General features: G+C 44.1%; 2 protein-coding genes across 4 annotated transcripts in view; both read left to right on the top strand.

Annotated features, from left to right (window-relative positions):
- STX2 (syntaxin 2) overlaps positions 1 to 1,695 on the top strand; it is a 33,488-nt gene extending 31,793 nt beyond the window's left edge. For all 3 annotated transcript variants that reach the window (XM_033174715.1, XM_033174717.1, XM_033174716.1), the window contains one exon: positions 405 to 1,695. In XM_033174715.1, coding sequence (XP_033030606.1) covers positions 405 to 482 — 78 coding nt within the window. In that variant the 3' untranslated portion in view covers positions 483 to 1,695. The remainder of the gene's footprint in view (positions 1 to 404) is intronic.
- A 15,422-nt stretch (positions 1,696 to 17,117) lies between these two features.
- The window catches only part of RIMBP2 (RIMS binding protein 2), a 276,015-nt gene continuing 272,775 nt past the window's right edge, over positions 17,118 to 20,357 (top strand). Inside the window, 2 exon segments of the mRNA XM_033174379.1 lie at positions 17,118 to 17,312; positions 17,763 to 17,897. Coding sequence (XP_033030270.1) covers positions 17,175 to 17,312; positions 17,763 to 17,897 — 273 coding nt within the window. The 5' untranslated portion in view covers positions 17,118 to 17,174.

Here is a 20,357-nt window from a genome sequence, read left to right as displayed (position 1 = left end):
TTTGTTGGGCCTGCCTGGTGTGTTTACATGAGTAGAATGTGTGCTTTTATTTAAAATGCATCTCTGGGTTATTTGTGGGGCATAGGAATTCGTTCATTTCCCCCCCCCAAAAAAAAAATATAGTCCAGCCCACCACATGGTCTGAGGGACGGTGGACCGGCCCACGGCTGAAAAAGGTTGCTGACCCCTGCTCTAGTTTCTGGTTATTTTATTACATATTTGAATTCAGAATGTCCCTTGACTTTAGTTTTTACTACATGTGATTACCACTGAAATTGCTTGCTGTCAGGTAATTATGCTAAAGTTTGGGGGTGAATATTGTAAATTCTTGCATCTTTGCATTTATTAAAAAACAATAATAATAATATGGGGGTAAGCTAATCACAGTTTTCCTCTCTTTGCAGAAATTGGTGTTCATAATAATTTGTGTAGCCGTAATCCTTCTAATCCTTGGAATTGTCCTAGCAGCGACTTTCTCATAACGAACAGCACATTCCAAGAGTTTGGGATCTTCTGAATCACACATGCAGGGAAACCAGCGTGGCCTAGTTCTTGTAAAGATGCCTTTTCTTGCCATAATGAATGTTTCTTTTGCAGGATTGGCCATTTACTAGCTATTTAAGTAGTCAATAGCACTTACGTTTTATTCCTGCAAATCGGAACCAAATTTTAACCACGGTTGTTGTTTTTTCTTCTTCCAAACAAGAAAAAGCTAGAAAGCCTATCATATGGACATGTAACCTTGAAAGCTGCTAAACCTTTTCTGCACTAACTAATTTGAAAATGAATTCCAACTTTAGGTACATCAGTGTTACCAGCATAGAATTAGGGAATTAGTTTGTTTTTTGTTTGTTTTTTTGTTTTGCCAGAAGCATTCAGCTTTTGAAATTTGGCTTCATTTTTTCCACTATTAATTATTAGCATAACAATCTTGTTTAAAATTAAAGCAGCCACATTCTCTTAATAACTGTTTGACTTCAATCCTAAACACTTTTACTTTGGAGGTAGGTCACACTGAAGCAACTGGATTTACTCTGAAGTAAATGTGATTGAGATTGAGATGTGAAGTGGCTTTCTCTTGTCTCCAGTTTTAATGTTGAAAAACGGTCTTAAAACTACAGGTCTTCAGATTTGTATGTGATATTTTTTTAAAAGCAAATAATTTTTTTATATTCATTTTTATTAGCGTCAACGCAAACAAGTAGAAGTTGAAGTGCCTCTTTAACAGTGACCTCATCAACTCTTTGTTTTTAAAACTTAAACTCTATTATGAATAACTTTTAATCTGCGCTTTAAAACTATTTCTTTTTGAAGAAGATCCACTCCACTGTGAAGTTTGCTAAGTGCTCTCTCTGTGTGTGTTCTTTCAGAGTTTTGTTATGAAATGCTTAAAGGACACAAGATTTATTGAGATGAATGAGTAGTGCTCACATATTCTGCAGTCCATGCTAGGGAGCCTTCCATTCACTTCAGTGGAAGGGAGGGAAGCTTTGCATGCTTCTTCAGCCACCGCCGCTGAAGTGAATGGGGAAGCCTTCATGGGTGGCACTGCTCTAAAGATCCATTTGGCAAAGGACCTTTGGGTCCAGATTCTCTTCTCTTGTGCAAGTCCTGTTAATTTTAGCAAGACCTGCACCTGAGGCTGATTTAGTGGGCTGTGTTCAAAATGCCGAGTAAGAAAATGGGCTCCAATAATAATAGTAATAATAAGTGATGATGGAGGAAGATACAATGTCTTGAAGCTTGATTAATTCGAAACACTTCCAATCTGCGGTGTGTGAAAGGAACTCGAATGCGCACAGATCAGATCTGCCTTAACAATATTGGGTGTAAGGCAGTGAGCCACTCTTCGCCAAGGAACAAAAATCAAGATACTGCGTTACCATTTCTGTTGGTCCTTGAAGAGTGGGTGGTTGATAAAGAGAAACTGTCATGTTTAGACTTTTTTTTTAAAAAAAACAATCTTAAATAAAACACTGATTTTGTTGGGGAATTGGCTTCTCAATTTCCAAAACATGAATGAAGTGTTTGTGACGGCAAAAGCTTCAATCCAAAGAAAGTTGGTTGCACTGAATCCTACTGAAATGAATTGGAACCTAACACACACAACTTCCTTGGATTGGGGCCAATGTGTCCATCTGTTAGCAACTTTTAAGCATTTCTGAAGTAACCCAAACGTTTGAATTTTGTTGGTTATTTTTGTATCGTGTTTATTACTGTGTAAAAATATTTGTAAGTGTATGTTGATTTGCTACTGTTTAAATATAGTAATGTCGATATTTATGCTGAAAGTGAAATAACACTATAACGGGTGCCTTTTAAAAAACCCAAACCAAACCAAACCAGAATGTGGCCTTGAAATGCTTATTTCTCTGTGTTGTGTGTATAATGATATGTATATATGTAAACCTAAACTGCAGGTATATTTGCCTTGCAGTGAATTTTCTTTCCCCATGTAACCTCTCATTTATTTTACTTTTTATGTATTGAAAAGCACATACTTTTAATCGATTGGGACGCATGCAGTGACCTAAAAAGGTGTCTGTAATAGTGGCTATTTCTGATGTGGTATAAATTCTTGGAGCACTACAGATGTTCTGTGGAAAATGTTCACCCTGAAAATATGGAGACTAGTAAATATAACATTCCAAATAAGTTTCTTAATGCTTTAAAAACACCACATATGATCTTTTTTTAAAAAAAAAATACAGTATAAGATTTTTCTAAATTTTTGAGTTGAGAGGTGGAGTGAAGACATTGTGTAGCATTGCCAGGAGAATATTAACACATAACCTTCATTGTTGTTTGTTTGTTCATTCATTTTTTTAAATGATTGCTGAACATCTTTTGCTATTTAATGCAAACATCTGTAGGAATAAGTCACTGACTACCACGTTGTAGTAATATTATTTATTTCTGTTAAAGTGTTTTAAAGTTCCATTCCCTATGTAGCCGCACCTTTTCTCTTGAATTCCAAGACATACACATCTTGCGGAGATTAATTTTGGGGAGGGGCGGGGGGGGCAGGCAGACAGAATGATACCTTCTAATAAATGCATTGCAACAAAATATTTGTTTCTTAAATTTTGGAACAAACCATTGGCCACTAGAGGGACAGTGAGGTTGGCATTGAAGACGTACATCATAATGTATCTAGAATCATAGAATTGTAGAGTTAGGAGGGACCTCAAGAGTCATCTAGTCCAACCCCCTGCAATGCAGGAATCTCAGCTAAAGCATCCGTGACAGATGGCCATCCAACCTCTGCTTAGAAACCTCACACTGTTAAGGAACATGCACTAGGCTTTAAAACAACAACCCATCATCCAGCTCTTAGGGACATTGGAGAGTTGCCATTATTGCTCTGACACTACAGTCTGCTGTGCTTGTTTCTCCTTTCATGACTTTCAGCGTAGTTGTATCCTTCAAGAGCTGTTAGCTGAGTGACTTCTATAGTCAGCTATGAATAAAGCTACTGGTTGGTTAAGAAAGCTGAATGTTTTCTGTAGGCTAGTGAGAGTTTGGGCAGAGTCTGTGCAACTGTTGAAGCTCTTGAGAGGTGGACCCGACTAAATAAACCCTCCTTGGTAGTTGGAACGGCAGCGGTTGCAGTTGCTTCTTTCAGCAACACAATTATTACCAATGTATGACTTTAAAAGAAAGGGAATTCCAAGAAGTGTGGAAGGGAATGCCTTGCTGGGTGGGTGAGTGCCCTTCCGATGATATTTTCCATTTCCATTTATTGCATTTAGCAAGTAACAGAGAAAAGCAGGAAGTGTGGCTTTTAACAAAAATGGGAAAATAGAATTAACTTTTGGAATTCCCGCTCCAGCCCACAGCCTCTCTGAAATGCCCTTTTGATATGTCACCGTGCCTCATATACCTTGCTAAATATAGCCATGGTACAGACACAGGCCAGCGGGTCACTCCCTGCACCTGTGAAGCAACATAAGCCATGTACCACGATCGCCTTCTCAGTTTATGCAACCATCAGTTGCAATCCCTATTTTGGTGAACGATACAAAGCACCGACAGCTTCACTCAGCCGATGCAGGAAAAGGAGGGCAGATAAATCCTAGGAATGATCAAGGGAAGCAGGTGGGCCAGGCGTGCAGGCAGTTTAGTGGACTCGTAACTCATCTTTGTCAATTGCTTTTAGGGGGTTGGAAATGGCAAACGGTAAGTTGCATGGTTTTGATGTTTGAAAAGAATTGTATACAGCACCCTGCTTTGCCTCAGAGCCAACTTCTAATAGGAAGAGGCAGGAATAAACCACAAAGCTGCCGATCAAAGCAGGATAGAAAATGGTATGCATTCTTTACTTGGAGATGGAATATAATAAATAAAAATTTATTTCGGTCATAGACCAGCAAAACTTGAGATGGAAAACAGTCAAAGCATCTGAGCTTTGATTTGGTGTAAAGAAGACGAAAAGAAGAAAACGTTTCTCAACTATACCATGCTGCTGACAACTTAAATCAGAGTGCACTGTTGGGTAGATAACGAAGTGATGACTCCAATGCTTTGCCCTGCTAATACTGCACCGTAAATTCTTCATGGACTTCCCTCCTTAGTAAAATGTAATTAAATGAAATATTTTCAGGAACTTAAGGGAGGGCATTTCAACTTTAAGCTACCAAGGGCTGTAAATTGCCTCATTCGTTCTGCTTGTGCCCCTTGTTCTGTATTCCCAAACATCAAAATTCAGAAACAAATAGGAAATTCTTTCCAGTAGGCACCTTAGAGACCAACTGAGTTTGTTCTTGGTATGAGCTTTCGTGTGCATGCACCACTTCTTCAGCTTTCGGTGCATGCACATTCTTCAGCTTTCATGTGCATGCCAACTTCATCTGAAGAAGTGTGCATGCACACGAAAGCTCATACCAAGAACAAACTCAGTTGGGTCTCTAAGGTGCTACTGGAAAGAATTTCCTATTTTGTTTCGACTATGGCAGACCAACACGGCTACCCACCTTTAATCAAAATTCAGAGTGTAAGCTCCTGATGGCAAGGACAATCATTTTTGCTTCTGTTTCCTTAATAAAGCATCACATAATCGATGGCACTGCATAGATTGTGGTGGCTAACCTGTGGGCCCTTTGATGTTGCTGGACTACATCTCCCATAATTCCTGGTTGTGCTGGTTGGGGCTCATGGGAGTTGAAGTCCAACAACATACGGATTAGCATCCCAAAATCTCAGAGGTCAGTTGCTGGAGCTAAGAAGCTGAGATAGGCAGATGGCCCAAGATGTGGCTTTGCAAACCTGGGAAAGAGAGAAAGCTTGCAAGAGACCATTATATACTGCCTAGAGTCACAGGAGCTCATATTGTGGAGAGTCCTTATATTTTATTTGCAGAATTTTTAGGCACCCCCAATAACAATGTTCTTCTGGGCTGCTTGCAGTTTTCTCTTCAGTGTCCAAAGAGGAATCTGAGTTCTTAAACAGTCCCTGGGTAGGTTGCCCCAGCTCCACTCACCTGAGCAGGTGTTTTGAAAATCGCATATAAGCTGAGGCCTGGTGGGAATAAGGGATGTGGGAGAATTCCAACAAAAATGAAAGAGGAAGTAGAAATTGAAGCAATTTGCATATTCATCTGTAGCCAGGAACACAAATCAGTTGAGTGAACCCAACCAGTATTTGCTCACATGGTTGCTCTTAAGTCCACAAATGAAACCTAATGATTTTGGTTTACACCGTGTTGGCGTTTCCTTCACATTGAGATGGACATAAATTGCGTAGAATCATATGCAATTTAATTACATTAAATAGCAAACCGTGAAGAGGGTAATGCAACAACTGATGCAGTGAAAAAGGAACAGTGCAGATTGTGATGGCGGCAGGTTGGGCCAGAAATTGCTGCCTTCTTCCATAGTGGGATATGGTGCAAGTTTGATATGGTCTGGCAAGTGAGTGGGTGGGGTGAGTATTGACACACCCCTACCCACGCATAAACTAAATTACCCTGATGCTAAACTAAAGGCCAGAAGCGGGAAGGGTCAAGTGAATCATCCAGCAGTTGGCAACTGGCTGGATTCTAGTCTTGGATCATGAGGCGCCCGGGTCAAGACCTGAGTCAGAATAGAAGAGTTGGGAGCAGTCAAAATGGGATCTGGTGGAGCTATTGTAATTACCCCTCAACAGGCCAGTGGGGAAAATGGGTAGCCCCTTTCCACCTGTGTCCAAGGCATGGGAGTGTACTTTGTGCATATTGCATTGCAGCCACACACACAATTTCGAGGTGACAACCAACCACTCAGCTAAGTAGAGTTCGGATCAGGGAACTGTCCCAGATGCAACCATCTCAGCCTAAACTAGAACAATGATAGGTTGTTCCGCCATGGGTGCTGAGGCGGCTATAGAAAACGGGACTTATTCAAGCAAAGCAGCCTTTCAGGCGTATCTAGAGTTGTTGACAGAGAATTTGGCCTGAGGGAGGGAAAGGCAAAGTGAGCTGAGAGACTCCTGCTCAGGTGGATTTCGTCTGCTAGTCACTTCGCCCTTGCAGGCTCCTCTGAGCGGACTAGGCCCAAATGAAGACCAGTTCTAAATGAATTCTCGGGCAGCTTTGGCCAAGATTTGAGAGCAATTCCAAAAACAATTTTTGGATGGTGTCCCAAGTGCCTGCTTTTGAAACAAAGCTCAAATGTTTTTTGTCGCTGTTAGCCGCAACAATACCCCCCCATAGAACAATACCATGTGGACAGACATATCTATTATCATCATTATAATTTATTCAGTTTGCATCCCGCCCTTACTCTGAAGGAGGCCAGCCAACATGCCACATGAAAACGGGGACAGTCTATTCTTTAGAAAATAATGTCCCTATTTTTATGAGGAATGTTGGAGGGTATGCATCAGTGATCTCGGGGTTGCCAGGAACAGTGCCTTTCGGCTGTCTACTAACCAACTTTCAGCACCTTTGGCAAACAACAGTTCACAGGATTCTTCCAGGGGAAGCCACAAATGTTTAAAGTGGTATGAAACTGTTTTAAATGCATACGGTGTGGATGGAGCACAAATCGAATCCAATATACACGCACCAGTCCAGCTGAGGTAGTCCAAATTCCGCTGCCAGAAAATGTGGATTGTGTAACCTGTATAAATTTGAAGGACCTTATGCCTGTGAACGTAAACCAAATGCTAAAGTTCTGGAGGGTTTTAAAGAGGCAAATGTTCTTGAGGAAAGTCCTGTTTGCGGTTTCCCTGATAGGAAATTATGCTCCACAGCCTAAAACACAGGACGGAGGAATAAAAGGAACTTTGGTGACAGAGGACCAAGCCATTAAAAGTGAAGTCGGAACTGCGGAGAAAACGAGAAGCTCTGTGAATCTTAAGAAGAAAAGCAAGGTATTGTGGACAGTACAGAATGTCTTGTATTCCAGGGGAAATTCAGGATTCTTCCCACTGGAAGTAACTCATGACAATGAACCAGGGACTTGCCTGATATCGAGTTGGTTCCGTTGCAGTGCCAGAAAGCTTTCCTAACCTCCTCACCGCAACCCCTCAATAAGGAGTTTTGGGGTTGCCTCCGATGTGAGTCCTACTCAGAGTAGACCCATTTAAATTAATGGACATTACTTGACTTGGGTTCATTAATGCTCTTGGTAGGACTAGCATTGGATGCACCCCCTACTTCTGGCTGCAGTGAAATGGAAGGTTTCTTTCCTGCCTCCAAACCCAGCGCTCAGATTGGAAATTAAGCACCACAAAACAACAAGGAAGGGAGGCATGTGGGTGGGAGGGAGGGAAGGAGAGACTTGTGATGTTCACCATTCATTCGGTGATAGTTGGAGGAGGGATAAGCATGCTCTCCCTGACATTGTCAGGGAGCACGGCAACAGCCAATTTTGCCCAGGACTGGGCTCAAAAACAGGAATAGGGGAGTAATTCAGTTCAGTTTGCATTTAAAGGGACGTCTACCTGATTTGAGGGACACGGGTGGCACTGTGGTCTGAACCTCTGAGCCTAGGGCTTGCCAATCGGAAGGTCAGCGGTTCGAATCCCCGCGACGGGGTGAGCTCCCGTTGCTCGGTCCCAGCTCCTGCCAACCTAGCAGTTCGAAAGCACATCAAAAGTGCAAGTAGATAAATAGGTACCGCCCTGGCGGGAAGGTAATGGTGTTTCCGTGCGCTGCTCTGGTTTCGCCAGAAGCGGCTTAGTCATGCTGGCCACATGACCCAGAAAAATTGCGGACAAACTGCTCCCTCGGCCGGTAAAGCGAGATGAGCACCGCAACCCCAGAGTCATTTGCAACTGGACTTAACTGTCAGGGGTCCTTTACCTTTACCTTTACCTACCTGATTTGCACTTCCCAAAACAGTATCTGAACCAAAGCACAGCTATCCTTTAAAATTCACACTTCTGACTTCCGGCTGGCGACGCCATAGCGGGAGGTCGGGGCTGCTTCGGCTCCGAAGCGCCCGATCCATCCCGGGGGTTAGGAGCCCCGCAACCGCAAAGCGGGGCTCCGGTTGGGGTGCGGGAAGAGCGTCCCGCACCCTGGGCTCCCCGGCGGCGCCCGTAGTGCTCCGAACCCTTCCCCCGCTCCCCCTGTAAGGGGGGAGTGGGGGTGAAGGGACCACGGAGCCGGGCCATAGGGGATATGCCCCAACCGGGATGCAAATGCGGCGACCAATCCCGAGATGAGCGTTGAAGTTCTACCTGCGATGTTAGGTCCTGAAGAACCTGGTGGTCGTGAGTACGAGATGGGATTAAATACTATATTGTTTGGAACGATCCGGGGGAAGAAGAAAGGCAGCCTGCTTCCCTCCCCTTGGCTAATAGAAGTTAACCAGCTTGAATGACTGTTGCTACCAAATGGATTACAAAGTAACTAAATTTTGGAGAGTGAGACTGTTACAATTTCCCTTCGGGGAGTAAAGGAGTGGAAGATATCTCAGTTTGAAAGTTTCGGTCTTTGCATGCTGATTTCATGGAAAAATGGCGACGAAAAGTTCCAACCGAGGTGGAAAACAACCCTCACAGAGGAAAGGACATAGAGACAGGAACTGTAATATGATACTTACTCCTACCCCTCTTTCTACTGTGCTGGACTTTGTTTGTAAACTTGTTTTGAATTCCACTTTGACGGATGAACAAAGACTCCTTGAGCTGAGATCGGAGATTCTTTACTGGAAAGTGAAAGCCTTGTGTGGGGGCCTGATAAGAAATGAATTCCCTGCAGAGGAGGCTGCTGATCATTTTGACACTTTGGAAGGACGCGTCTGCAGCGAGCTGAGAGGGTGGATAGGAGGATGGGAAGAAGAGATAGGGCTGCTCCAAAAGGGAAAAGACTCCGTTTCTGGGGGTGGCAGCCCCAAAACGGTGGCAAGTTTTATTATATCCAGCCCCCGAGGTGTGAGCTCGAGGGCATGGGACAAAGAATGGAGCTACTTTCAAGAAGAATGGTTTGGAGAAATGGAGCAGCCGGAAGACCGTGGGAAGGACACCCGGGAGCTCGCTGCAAGGAGCGCTTTGAATTGTGCCTGCCTCTGTGACTTTCAGGGAAGAAAAGACAATGGGAAATTCGGCTCTGGCACTGCTAGGAGAAAGACAATGGACAGAAGGGGTGTGGGGTGAAGTACTAAATAGAATCTAAAACGGCTGGATATGGTAATATGAAATTGGAATGTGAAGATTCGATGGTGTATTTAGATTTTTTGATTTTTAAATGAGATATCTGAAGATTTATGTGATTAGCAGCAGACTTTAGGTTAGAAGAGTAAGTAATGTACAAGAATAAGATAATGAATAACAGAAGAGGATTTAAGATGAGGTATGATCATATTGGGGTAGAATTAAGAAAACTAGAATAAGATGAATTATAGATCACGTTGAGTAAGATGATTATTGTATTTTATATATAAAATTATGTTTAATTTTGTAAAGAAGGGGTTAAAAAAAATAGATTAGGGGTAAAACCAAGGGTGAAAAGGCAGGGGAAGTCGCGTCAAGATATGGAAATAGAATTTTTTTTTTTCTGAGAAGAAGTTTAAGGAAGAAGGAGAAACTTGGCAATGTTTTTGTTTGTATTATTGTTGGTGTGGGTGGGGGTTTCTGTTGTAATAAGAAAAATGCCAATAAATTCTTATAAAAAAAAAAAAAAAATTCACACTTCTCTGAATTTTGTGATGCAGTTCTCCTGCCAATGCCACAGGTCAATGCCACAGGCCCGGCTGAAGTGGGGAGCATTCCACAAACGGAAAGCCACTGCAGAATAGGCCCATTCTCATGTTGCCACCCTCGAGACCTCTCATGGAGGAGGCACACCAAGAAGGGCCTCAGATGATGATTGTAGGAGCCGGGTAGGTTCACATGGACAGAGGTGGTCCTTGAGATATTGTGGTCCTGAGCTGTTTAAGGCTTTATAGGTCAAAACCAGCACTTTGAATTGGGTCTGGCAGCCAGTGCAGCTGGGCCAGGATTGGTGTTATAGGCTCCAACCGTCTTGCTCCAACCTGGCCACTGAATTCTGCACCAGCTGAAGTTTCCAAACCATCTTCAGAGGCAGCCTTGCGTATAACATGTTGCAGTAGCAGACTGCCTCCTCCTCCTCTTCTGAGCTCAAGGCCATGACAGACATATGCATTCCAGTCCACATTCCTTTAAAGACACACGGACAAACCAGATACCAGCATATTGTCTCTTTTCCATCTCCTTGGTAACCACACATCCTAGATTTGCTAAGCATCCTTGTAAAGTTAAGGGAGAGAAGGATAAACTGTGTTCTTGGACTACAACTCCCATAAACCCCGACCATTGCCCCTGCTGGCTGGGGTAGTGGGGGATTGTGACCCAGCAACACGCCCCATCCCTGACTCCAAACAATGGTGGATGTCTAATTTGCTTATTTCACCTTAGTAACAAGATCCACGAATTCGGAACTCCAAAATCTGGAGAGAAATTTGGACGAGAATTTCAGGAGTATTTCTCTACCTGCTGACTGGGTGAAGGTCAAAGTGCAACCCTTACTCAGCTTCCTGCTATCGTGCTGGCAATTGTTTCTTGGAGATAAACAGTGTGGAGCTCTGGCTTGAAAGTTCAGGTTTGAATCTAGCTCACGAACCAGGTAATTCAGGAACCACCGTTGAGATGTTCTTCAACTGGAAGGTTTTCTTTCCCCCCTCTTAAGGTACCCATTAGGAGTGCAGGCATACACAAACACACATATAATCAATGAGTAAATCCAAGCATATGGCAACTTGTTCCCTCTTTTGTTCTGCCATTCACTTGACATGTTGATGCTTAATAGGAACCTCTCCTGTTAAATATTCATTGGCCAAACTATCAGTGGGTAAAAGCATCACAGTTTGATTCAATTTTCCCGACACTGTTCATTCACAGCAAAATGAACTGTTTCGAGAGAATGAAAAATGCATTTGCTGAAGGAGTTGAAGTTGAATTACATGGTGTATTCATGGACAATTCAAAGGGAAACCTGTTTTGTAGTTTCCAAAATTCAGGCTTTTAGGGGAGAGCGCCAGATGTGAGCGAACCTGGCATATTTATCTTCTGCGTTTTCATGTGTTTGGTGAGCATTTGTGAAAGGAAGGCATGCCGTTTGTTATACGCCACTGATTAAAAGTAAGAGGTGAAGGTCAGGAAGGAAATCACAGGTTTAATCTAGGTGATGAAAGATGATACAGGTGCTGTGAGTCATCAGACTCAACATGAATTCAGTCATGTCACTAGACCTTCCATGATATAAATAAGATAAAATAAATTGGAGCGAATTAGCGTGAGACATACGGCACTGAAGGAAGGGGGGGCTTTAACCCTTTGTCCCCTTCATGGTTCTGATCCAGAACACGGTCCCAGTCTGTTTGCCCCAGGAGGAAGCTCTACTTCCCGGAATGAGATTGTGAAGGGGCAATGAGTTAACCTCCCCCCCCCCGGGTACATCCCCACAATCCCTATCTGCTTCTCCAGCAGCTGCTACTTATTAAAACCAAATCACGGATGGGTTAGTGACATGATTGATGCCATGAGCAGGGTGATGTAGAAATAAACATAGCATTGGGGAAAGTGCCTTCCATCTTTCCAGGATGGAAGGCAAAGGCAACTTATTGACTGGAATCCAGTGACACTGCCCTCTGAAATCCCTAGAGCCGTTTCGCAACTAGTTTTTGTGGCTGTTTGAGAGAAAAAGAGAGAGAGAGAGAGAGAGAGAGAGAGAGAGAGAGAGAGAGAGAGAGAGAGATTTCTTAGTCAGAATGAATATCTCACAGGTAAGAGCCTCTGTCCTGTTGTGCTTTGGATGGAAGCAAGGACAGCTTCCATGTATTGTTAGGACTCCAACTCCCATCAGTCCCGGCCAACCTGGTCAATGATCAGGAAAGATGGGAGTTGTATTTCAACAACTTGTGCAGTTGCCACACTGGTGACCCCTTGTGTAGATAATACTGAGCCGAATGAACCTATGGTTAGACTGGGATCAAGATGGATTCCAATGTGCTCGCCCCCTCGCCTGGTGAACACACTCACACACACACACACACACACACACACACACACCTTAAAAATCTCTCCTCCCCCCTTTTAAAAAGCGGTGGCCTGCAAAATGCACAAGCTTAGTCATCTACATTGACTGCCATGGTCCTGGTCTGTGGAGCAAAGAAACAGAAAACAACTTGAAGATAGCCTCCTTTGATGAGAGAAAAAGGTTCAGCTAGAATCCCTCTTTTTGAACCCATGCTTGAAACAAAGGGTAGAAGGATGTCCTTTGATAGCCCTTCAATTTTGTTGTTCAGTCGTTCAGTCATTTCTAACTCTGCGTGACCCCATGGACCAAAGCACGCCAGGCACGCCTATCTTTCACTGCCTCCCGCAGTTTGGCCAAACTCATGCTAGTCGCTTCGAGAACACAACCCTTCAATAGCGGACTATAAATTAAGGCACATGTGCCTCCCCAAAGAACAAAGATGTGTGAATGGGGCAGATGTGTGAAGAGAAACACGCGATGTTTGCCACCAACATCAACTCCCATTAGACTCAAGCTCTGATGCTGAAAATAATAATTTTTGACACCTAATACAGAGAAAGGAAGTCTCGGGGGCTCTCATACTTATTTACGACCTGAGAGGACACACCCTGAGAGAGTCTGCAAGAAGACGTTCTCCGCCAGTCCCTCAGTTTCAGGCCTTGAAAATCGGGCATATTACATGCCTTTGCTTGTCCAGCCGATCATTTTAGCCGTGTCAGATTTTCTTCCTGAGATTTTGACTTGGCCTTCTTTGACCCTAGCTTTGGAAATAGTTTTCCCTCACTCCCTCTCTCTCTCTTTAAAAACACACACACAATAGGATGAGCCTGCTGGCTGCGTGGAACAGAACTCAACAGCAGAGGGCAGCTGCTATCAGTGAAGGGGCGTCTCCCTGAGGGGTTTTTGGAGAGGTGCTGAGCTGCAGCCTTATTTGTTTTGACTGGTGGGTGAGGACAGCAGAAGGAGCAATGGCCTCCCTGTTCCATATAAAGCAGGCTTAGTAGCAGATACAAGGGTTTCTGCCCTTGAAATTCTGAGCAACGCTTAAAGACTTTCAGTCAGAAAAGTAACAGTCCTCTCTGGTGCAGCCCGCGCCAGACATTTTGCTCCCTGAGGTACAGTAGCAAAGGAGACCTCGCCAAGCCAAGGTGCACACTAGAGTATTCAAGGCTAGTCAGGAGTTGTTGTTGTTGTTGTTGTTGTTGTTGTTGTTGTTGTTGTTGTTGTTTTGGCACCTGAAGCAGAGAAGCCCATACGTGCCTCTCCCCCCACCCTGGGAGTAAAAACTCAACAAAAGTCAGTTAAAGAGCTTAACAGCTTCATGACACCCAAAACCAGTCGCCTGATGTGTTTGACTCTGTTTACCTCATAACAGCCCTGCTTTTGTGCATTTCTGAATAATATCTTCTTCTGGCAAGGGTGGTCGCGAGTCCTACTTTACAGAGGACAGTAAAGTCCTCTATTTTAAGCGATCCTCTGTTTGAAGAGCTTCCCGGTCTGAGTCTGGCTTAAAGATGAGGAGCCCTAAGAAATGAGAGCAGCAGGGGCCTTGAAGGTGCCTATCAACAGGGAGCGCCTGTCACCCAAGTCACCTGCCCACAGACTTCCCCCCTATGTTCAGAGGTATTTCATTTCTATTTAAATTATAGTACAGTGGTACCTTGGTTCTCAAACTCCTTGGTACTCAAACAACTTGGAACCCAAACACTGCAAACCCAGAAGTACTGTAAGTGTTCCGAAACAAAATAAAAAAACAAAAAAACACGAAAGCTCATACCAAGAACAAACTTAGTTGGTCCCTTAGGTGCTACTGGAAGGATTTTTTTTTAAATAATTTTTTATTATTTTATACCAAATTACTACAAAAAATTAAATATACATTCACAGTCAATTTCCAATTTTGGCTATTATAGCCGTGACTTCCCTCAGACCTTCTCATGGCATTCAAAATTATATCTTAACATTATACTTCTTAAATCTACCATTGCTTACGTTATCATACTTCTCTTACTCACTATCTACCATACTTACAATAATATTTCTACACATTAACTACAAGGCTTCTTGAAGTCCTATTAGCGTATTCAACTGCAAATTGTCTTTCAAATAATTCGTAAACTTTAACCAGTCTTTGATGAATTTCTGGTCCCGCTGTTCCCGGATTCTTCCCGTCATTTTATCCAGTTCTGCATATTCCATTAATTTCACTGTCCAGTCCTCTTTTGTTGGTATTTCTTCCTGTTTCCACCTTTGTGCTAGCAAAATCCTAGCTGCAGTCACTGCATATTGGAAAAGTTTAACATCCTGTTTTTTAATGTCTGTACCTACAATACCTAGTAAAAAGGCTTCAGGTTTTTTTAGAAAAATTATATTTCAACATTTTTCTCAACTCATGATAAATCATGTCCCAATATGCCCTCACCTTCTTACACTCCCACCACATATGATAAAAGGTACCGACACTTTCCTTACATTTCCAACACTTATGGAAGGATTTTTTTGTTTTGTTTTGTTTTGTTTTGATTATGGCAGACCAACACAGCTACCTACCTGTAACTGTAAGTGTTCTGGTTTGCAAACTTTTTTCAAAAGCCAAACGTGCTCCGTTTTGAGTGCCACGCTTCTGTTTTGAGTGTTACGCTGAGGACTGTCTGCTTTTGCTATTTATTTTGCGTTTTTGTTTTTGCGGCTCTTTTTGTTTTGTTTTTGTGGCTGTGTGGAACCCAGTTCAGCTACTGACTGATTGATTGTGTGTGTGACTGCAGTACATTGTTTATTGCTTTCATTTTATGGATCATGTTAGTAAAATTCATGTAAAATTGCTGCTTTAGGGGTTGTTTCTAAAAGTCTGGAACAGATTATTCCATTTTGCATTACTTTCTATGGGAAAGCGCGTCTTGGTTTTGGAACGCTTTGGTTTTGCAACAGACATCCGGAATGGATTAATTTGAGAACCAAGGTACCACTGTAATTGGGCTGTATCCAAAGTTCTCTGTCCACTAGCACATGTGCTCTTGCACTAAGGGACTGTTGAGTTTTAACGCTGTCATGCAACAGAGGAATCCAACATGGAAGTTGGCTAGCCGAACTTCATTGTGCAGCAGATAATGAAGTTTCCAGGTACAGTACCTGCTTATGCATTCTCTTGCTCAGCAAGGTCTTGTTGACACAAAGCATTTTTTGCCAGTGTAACAAATGTGCCACTAAGAGAGCTTAACATAGTGCAACATTTGATACAACTGGTGCTTTCCCGCCCGCCCGCCCCCCAGCCAGAATGTGCTGGAGTGCAGTTCCGGCACCTCTCAAGTAGGCACCATTGCGGTGCTAGGGCTGCCCCCACCCGATTCTTGCCTTTACATACTTCTGAAAAGCCAAAAATGAACATTTCAAGTAAAAACAGAAGCTGGTCAGTCTCTCACTATATATAAGGGTCTGGTGACTTCTGTTTCAGTGTATCTGAAGAAGTGTGCATGCACACAAAAGCTCATACCAAGAACAAACTTAGTTGGCCTCTAAGGTGCTACTGGAAGGATTTTTTTATTTTTTATTTTGTTTTATTTTGTAGCTGGTCAGCATGTGAGTCTACACTTTTTTTTAGATCTATGATTCCACCTAGCTCCTAGCCCAGGCATTGGCCTACAACTCCCATCATACCTAGCCTAACAGGACCAGTGGTCAGGGATGATGGGAGTTGTAGTCCCAAAACCTCTGGAGGGCCGAGTTTGCCTATGCCTGTCCTAGCTGCTCCTAACTGCAATTGGTCAAGCTATGGGGCCAGGCCAGTTTGTTTTTCCTTTTCTTCAAACCGTCTCCTGTGTAGTGGCAGCAGGCTTTGTGTGTGTGTGTGTGTGTGTGTGTGTGTGTGTGTGTACACACACACACACACACACACAAACAGAGAACACATAGAAAAATTGTAGGCTGATGAAATACTGTCTGATAACATTATTAATATGTAAAAACATCAGCTAAATGAAAAAGAGACGCAGAATAAAATGGAAATGGAAATTAAAAATTGAATGCTTTTAAAATGACCTAATCAATATGCACACATTTACTCTCTCTCTTTATATACGGAGCAATTTGTTTTTCCTCTCCTACCAGGGATGGGAGAGAAATTTGATTTGGTTCCCATCTTAAAGTGAATCTATCAAATCAGCACTTTCTGAAACAATGTGGGAACCAAAACACAGCCATCTCTTGAAAATTGCACTTATCCACATTCTGTCATGCAGTTCTCCAACCAACCAATGCTTGGGGGGGGGATGCATACATTAGGGGAATGTGTACATTGAAAATGACTATTTTAGTGAAAATTGCTGCATGCTTTGTGATTTTAAACCTCTGCTGGGGTTCTCTCACCCATTGGGGAGTACTTGACCCCAATTTGGGTTGCCATATCTTGAAGAGCAATAAAGAGGACAGCCCAAGCTGCTGCCAGCCCGAGCTGGGGAAAGAGGCATGCATTTCCCCGGCTCAGACTGGCTGGGACCAACCATAATCCTCCCCCGGAAATGTAGGACAAGGTAAAACTCTTCAATGATATTGATTCAATAATGGTGATAGTATTAACTCTATTCCCTGCTCTCTTATATTTTAGCAGGCTGGTAGTCCATCATCTTCCTCTACTTCCTCCTCATTCAAGCAGCCACCAAGGTCAGCGGCTAAAAAAACTCGGCCAAAGAAGAAAATGGACCTGGTCCACCAGCAGGCCCCAAAGATGCAGAACATTGCTGGCCAGTCTTGTTCTGGCTTTAAGGATGAGCTAGAGATTCGCCTGCTTCAAGCTGAGTGTGAGGAGCTCAGGAATAAGCTTGGGTGCTTGAGGGTAAATATGAAACTCACACTTCTGTTGGGACTGCAATGAACCAAGGGGGAGGGTTGCTGATGTTTTTGTTATAAAAGCTCTGGAATCTAATGAGCTGGATGAGCTTTGGTTCCCCTCCCTAGAGCTGAAACCTGGGGAAAGGTGGGAGGTGGGGCCCAAGCAGTAATATAAGTAGGTCTAGTTTTCAGTTCTACCCTGCAGTGCTGTCTCTGTTTTGCTGCAGTTCGGCCTCTGCCCAAAAACTGTTTTTCACCTTGCTGTCCACTGTGACAAAATTACAGCGCTTAAATAAGTAATTGTGTACATTTATATAATGAATTACATAAATTATGTCATCATTTGCATTGTTCCGCCCCATTCATTTTAAGTGCAAAGTAAACACAGCAACATAAATATTTAGAATAAGCTGAACAAAGACAACTATTGAAGGGGGACTGTTCGGTTTTACAGGAGGGACTGACGGGTCAAAAGCCGAGTGACGTGGAGGAGCTGATGAAGAAGTCTCAGATGGAACTCCTGTGGCTCCAGAGGCAGCTGTCTTTTCTCTCCACCGGGGCACCTGCATGCATTTTGCCATCAAGCAAGGTACAATTGTTCTGGGTATAAAATGCAAACAACTTAGAAACTTCGATAAGGAAGAATTCATCTTCAGTTTGTGTTCAGAACTAGGATGGGTCAGGCCTTAGCAGCATTCAGTCTCTTGGCTTCCAGAACCTGGGGTGAGGTAAGGGAATAGTTGTCAGTCCATACAGGCCACAGGCAGAGACATGATCCAGAAGGGGCACAGCATTTATTCCAGGGCAGACAAACAAACAATGGATGGTAGTCCATTAGCACAGTGCTACTCAAAGAGGTGCTCAGCAGACACCTTCAGCTGTCAGTCCCCAGTGACTAGTGGTGCTGAGTTCCACACGGCATTGGAGGGGCTTGTCGAATGCATGCAACGTCACACACGTCAGAAGGAGGCTGCAAGGCCTGGTGAGGCCCTCTGCAGCAGTAGGGAGGCTGGCGCAGCCCCCTGCCACAACGGGAAGGCCCAACAGGGCCCTCTGCCTCTGCAGGGAGGGCTGGTGGGGAGGCCTGGTGGGGCCCGGCCCCTCAAGATTGGGGGAGGGGGTTCAGCTCCATCTCCACATACTTTGTGGGTCTGAGCTGCCCTCAGCCCCATAGAGTTGGTTTGTATGCAAGTGACTCTACCACAGTCCAGGTTGGGTGGGGCACTTCAAGGACCAAATATGGTACCACCAGTCCCTGGCAAATTTGGGCGGGGGGGGGAATGCCCACCCCCCACACTAGAGAGCTTGAGAAGCACTTCATTAAGACATGTGGGTGCTATTCTACTAAGGGGGTGATGCCCTCAGCCAGCCCCCACCTGCCTACCCTCTTGCTTACAACCAGTCTAGGGGACGTAGTGGTTAAGAGTGGTAGACTTGTAATCTGGTGAACCGGGTTCGCGTCTCCGCTCCTCCACATGCAGGTGCTGGGTGACCTTGGGCTAGTCACACTTCTTTGAAGTCTCTCAGCCCCACTCACCCCACAGAGTGTTTGTTGTGGGGGAGGAAGGGAAAGGAGAATGTTAGCCGCTTTGAGACTCCTTCGGGTAGTGATAAAGTGGGATATCAAATCCAAACTCCTCCTCCTCCTCCTCCTCCTCCTCCTCCTCCTCCTCCTCCTCCTCCTCTTCTTCTGTCAGCCTCCTCCTCCTCCTCCTTAGTGCTGCCTTTGTAGAAGTCAGAATGGAGGAGGGCAAAGTCAGGATTAGTTGGGTCTGCCTCTTGTTGGTTCTAATTACAGTATGCCATCCATTGATTTATTTATTTTGCTCCGCTTACTGTTGTCCTTGGCTAACATGTTTAAATTGATAATATATTGTATATTATATATTATAGCATTATCTCACATTTTCAGAAAGTGAAATTAAAATTATTTGGCTTTCTGAAAGCTGTTGATGTGCTTCTTCATCAAACTTGGAGTTACCAAGCTCAGTGTTGTCCAGTCACAGACATAGCACAGTGGTACCTTGGTTCTTGAACGGCTTGGCTCCCAAACAAATCGGCTCCCGAACGCCACAAACCCGTAACTGAGTGTTCTGGTTTGCGAACATTTTTCGGAAGCCAAACGTCCGATGCAGCTTCCGCAGCTTCCAATGGAGTACAGGAAGCTCCTGCAGCCAATCGGAAGCCGTGCCTTGGTTATCTGACTTTTAGAAGACATCTGAAGGCAGCCCTGTTTAGGGAAGTTTTTAATGTTTGATTCTATTTTTAATATTCTGTTGGGAGCTGCTCAGAGTGGCTGGGGAAACCCAGCCAGATGGGCGGGGTATTATTATTATTATTATTATTATTATTATTATTATTATTATTATTATTATTAATACCATTTTGGGAGTTGAACGGACTCCTGGAACGGATTAAGTTCGAGAACCAAAGTACCACTGTAGCAGATTTGAATTCCTCACACCCAAGACCATATTTTTAAGATCCCTCACTGAAGAAATTTGCAAAAATCACCCCCTAAAATGGCACACTCTGCTGGGAGAGGGAATTATTCTGCATCAGCACAACCAGATGCCTTCTTCTGTCTCAGCTGCAACAAAACATGTCTCTCCTGCATTTGTCTCTACAGTCACAGCAGGTGTTGCAACCAGGGGCGTCTTACCCATAGATGTTAGTGGCGCGGGGCGCCAGGACGCCAGATTTTGGAGGGCGCCACAGGCTGAGTGTCCAGGAAGGAGAGTCAGGGCGTGCTACCTTTCCTGCTCTGGGGCAGCCTCCTCCTCTCCTCTCAGCCACCCATCGGAGCACGCTGCGTCCAGCTCAGGGAAGCACCTTTGTGTCCCCTCCCACTGGAGCTGCCTGGGTGCCTGACGGGTGTGATCAGGGGCGGGCACGGAGTGCCCCCTCTGGCCACGTCACTGCCCATGCGCCTCCCTGTGGAGTCTGTGAGCAGAGCAGGGAAGCACCCTGTGAGATCCCAGCACCAAGCGAGGATGGCACAGCCGGCAAGCCACCTGATCTGCTTGCTGGCTCTCCTGTGGCGCAGACT

The sequence above is a fragment of the Lacerta agilis genome, chromosome 17 (assembly GCF_009819535.1).
Source record: "Lacerta agilis isolate rLacAgi1 chromosome 17, rLacAgi1.pri, whole genome shotgun sequence".
Lineage (NCBI taxonomy): Eukaryota > Metazoa > Chordata > Lepidosauria > Squamata > Lacertidae > Lacerta > Lacerta agilis.
This window is presented reverse-complemented; position numbering and strand designations above follow the sequence as displayed.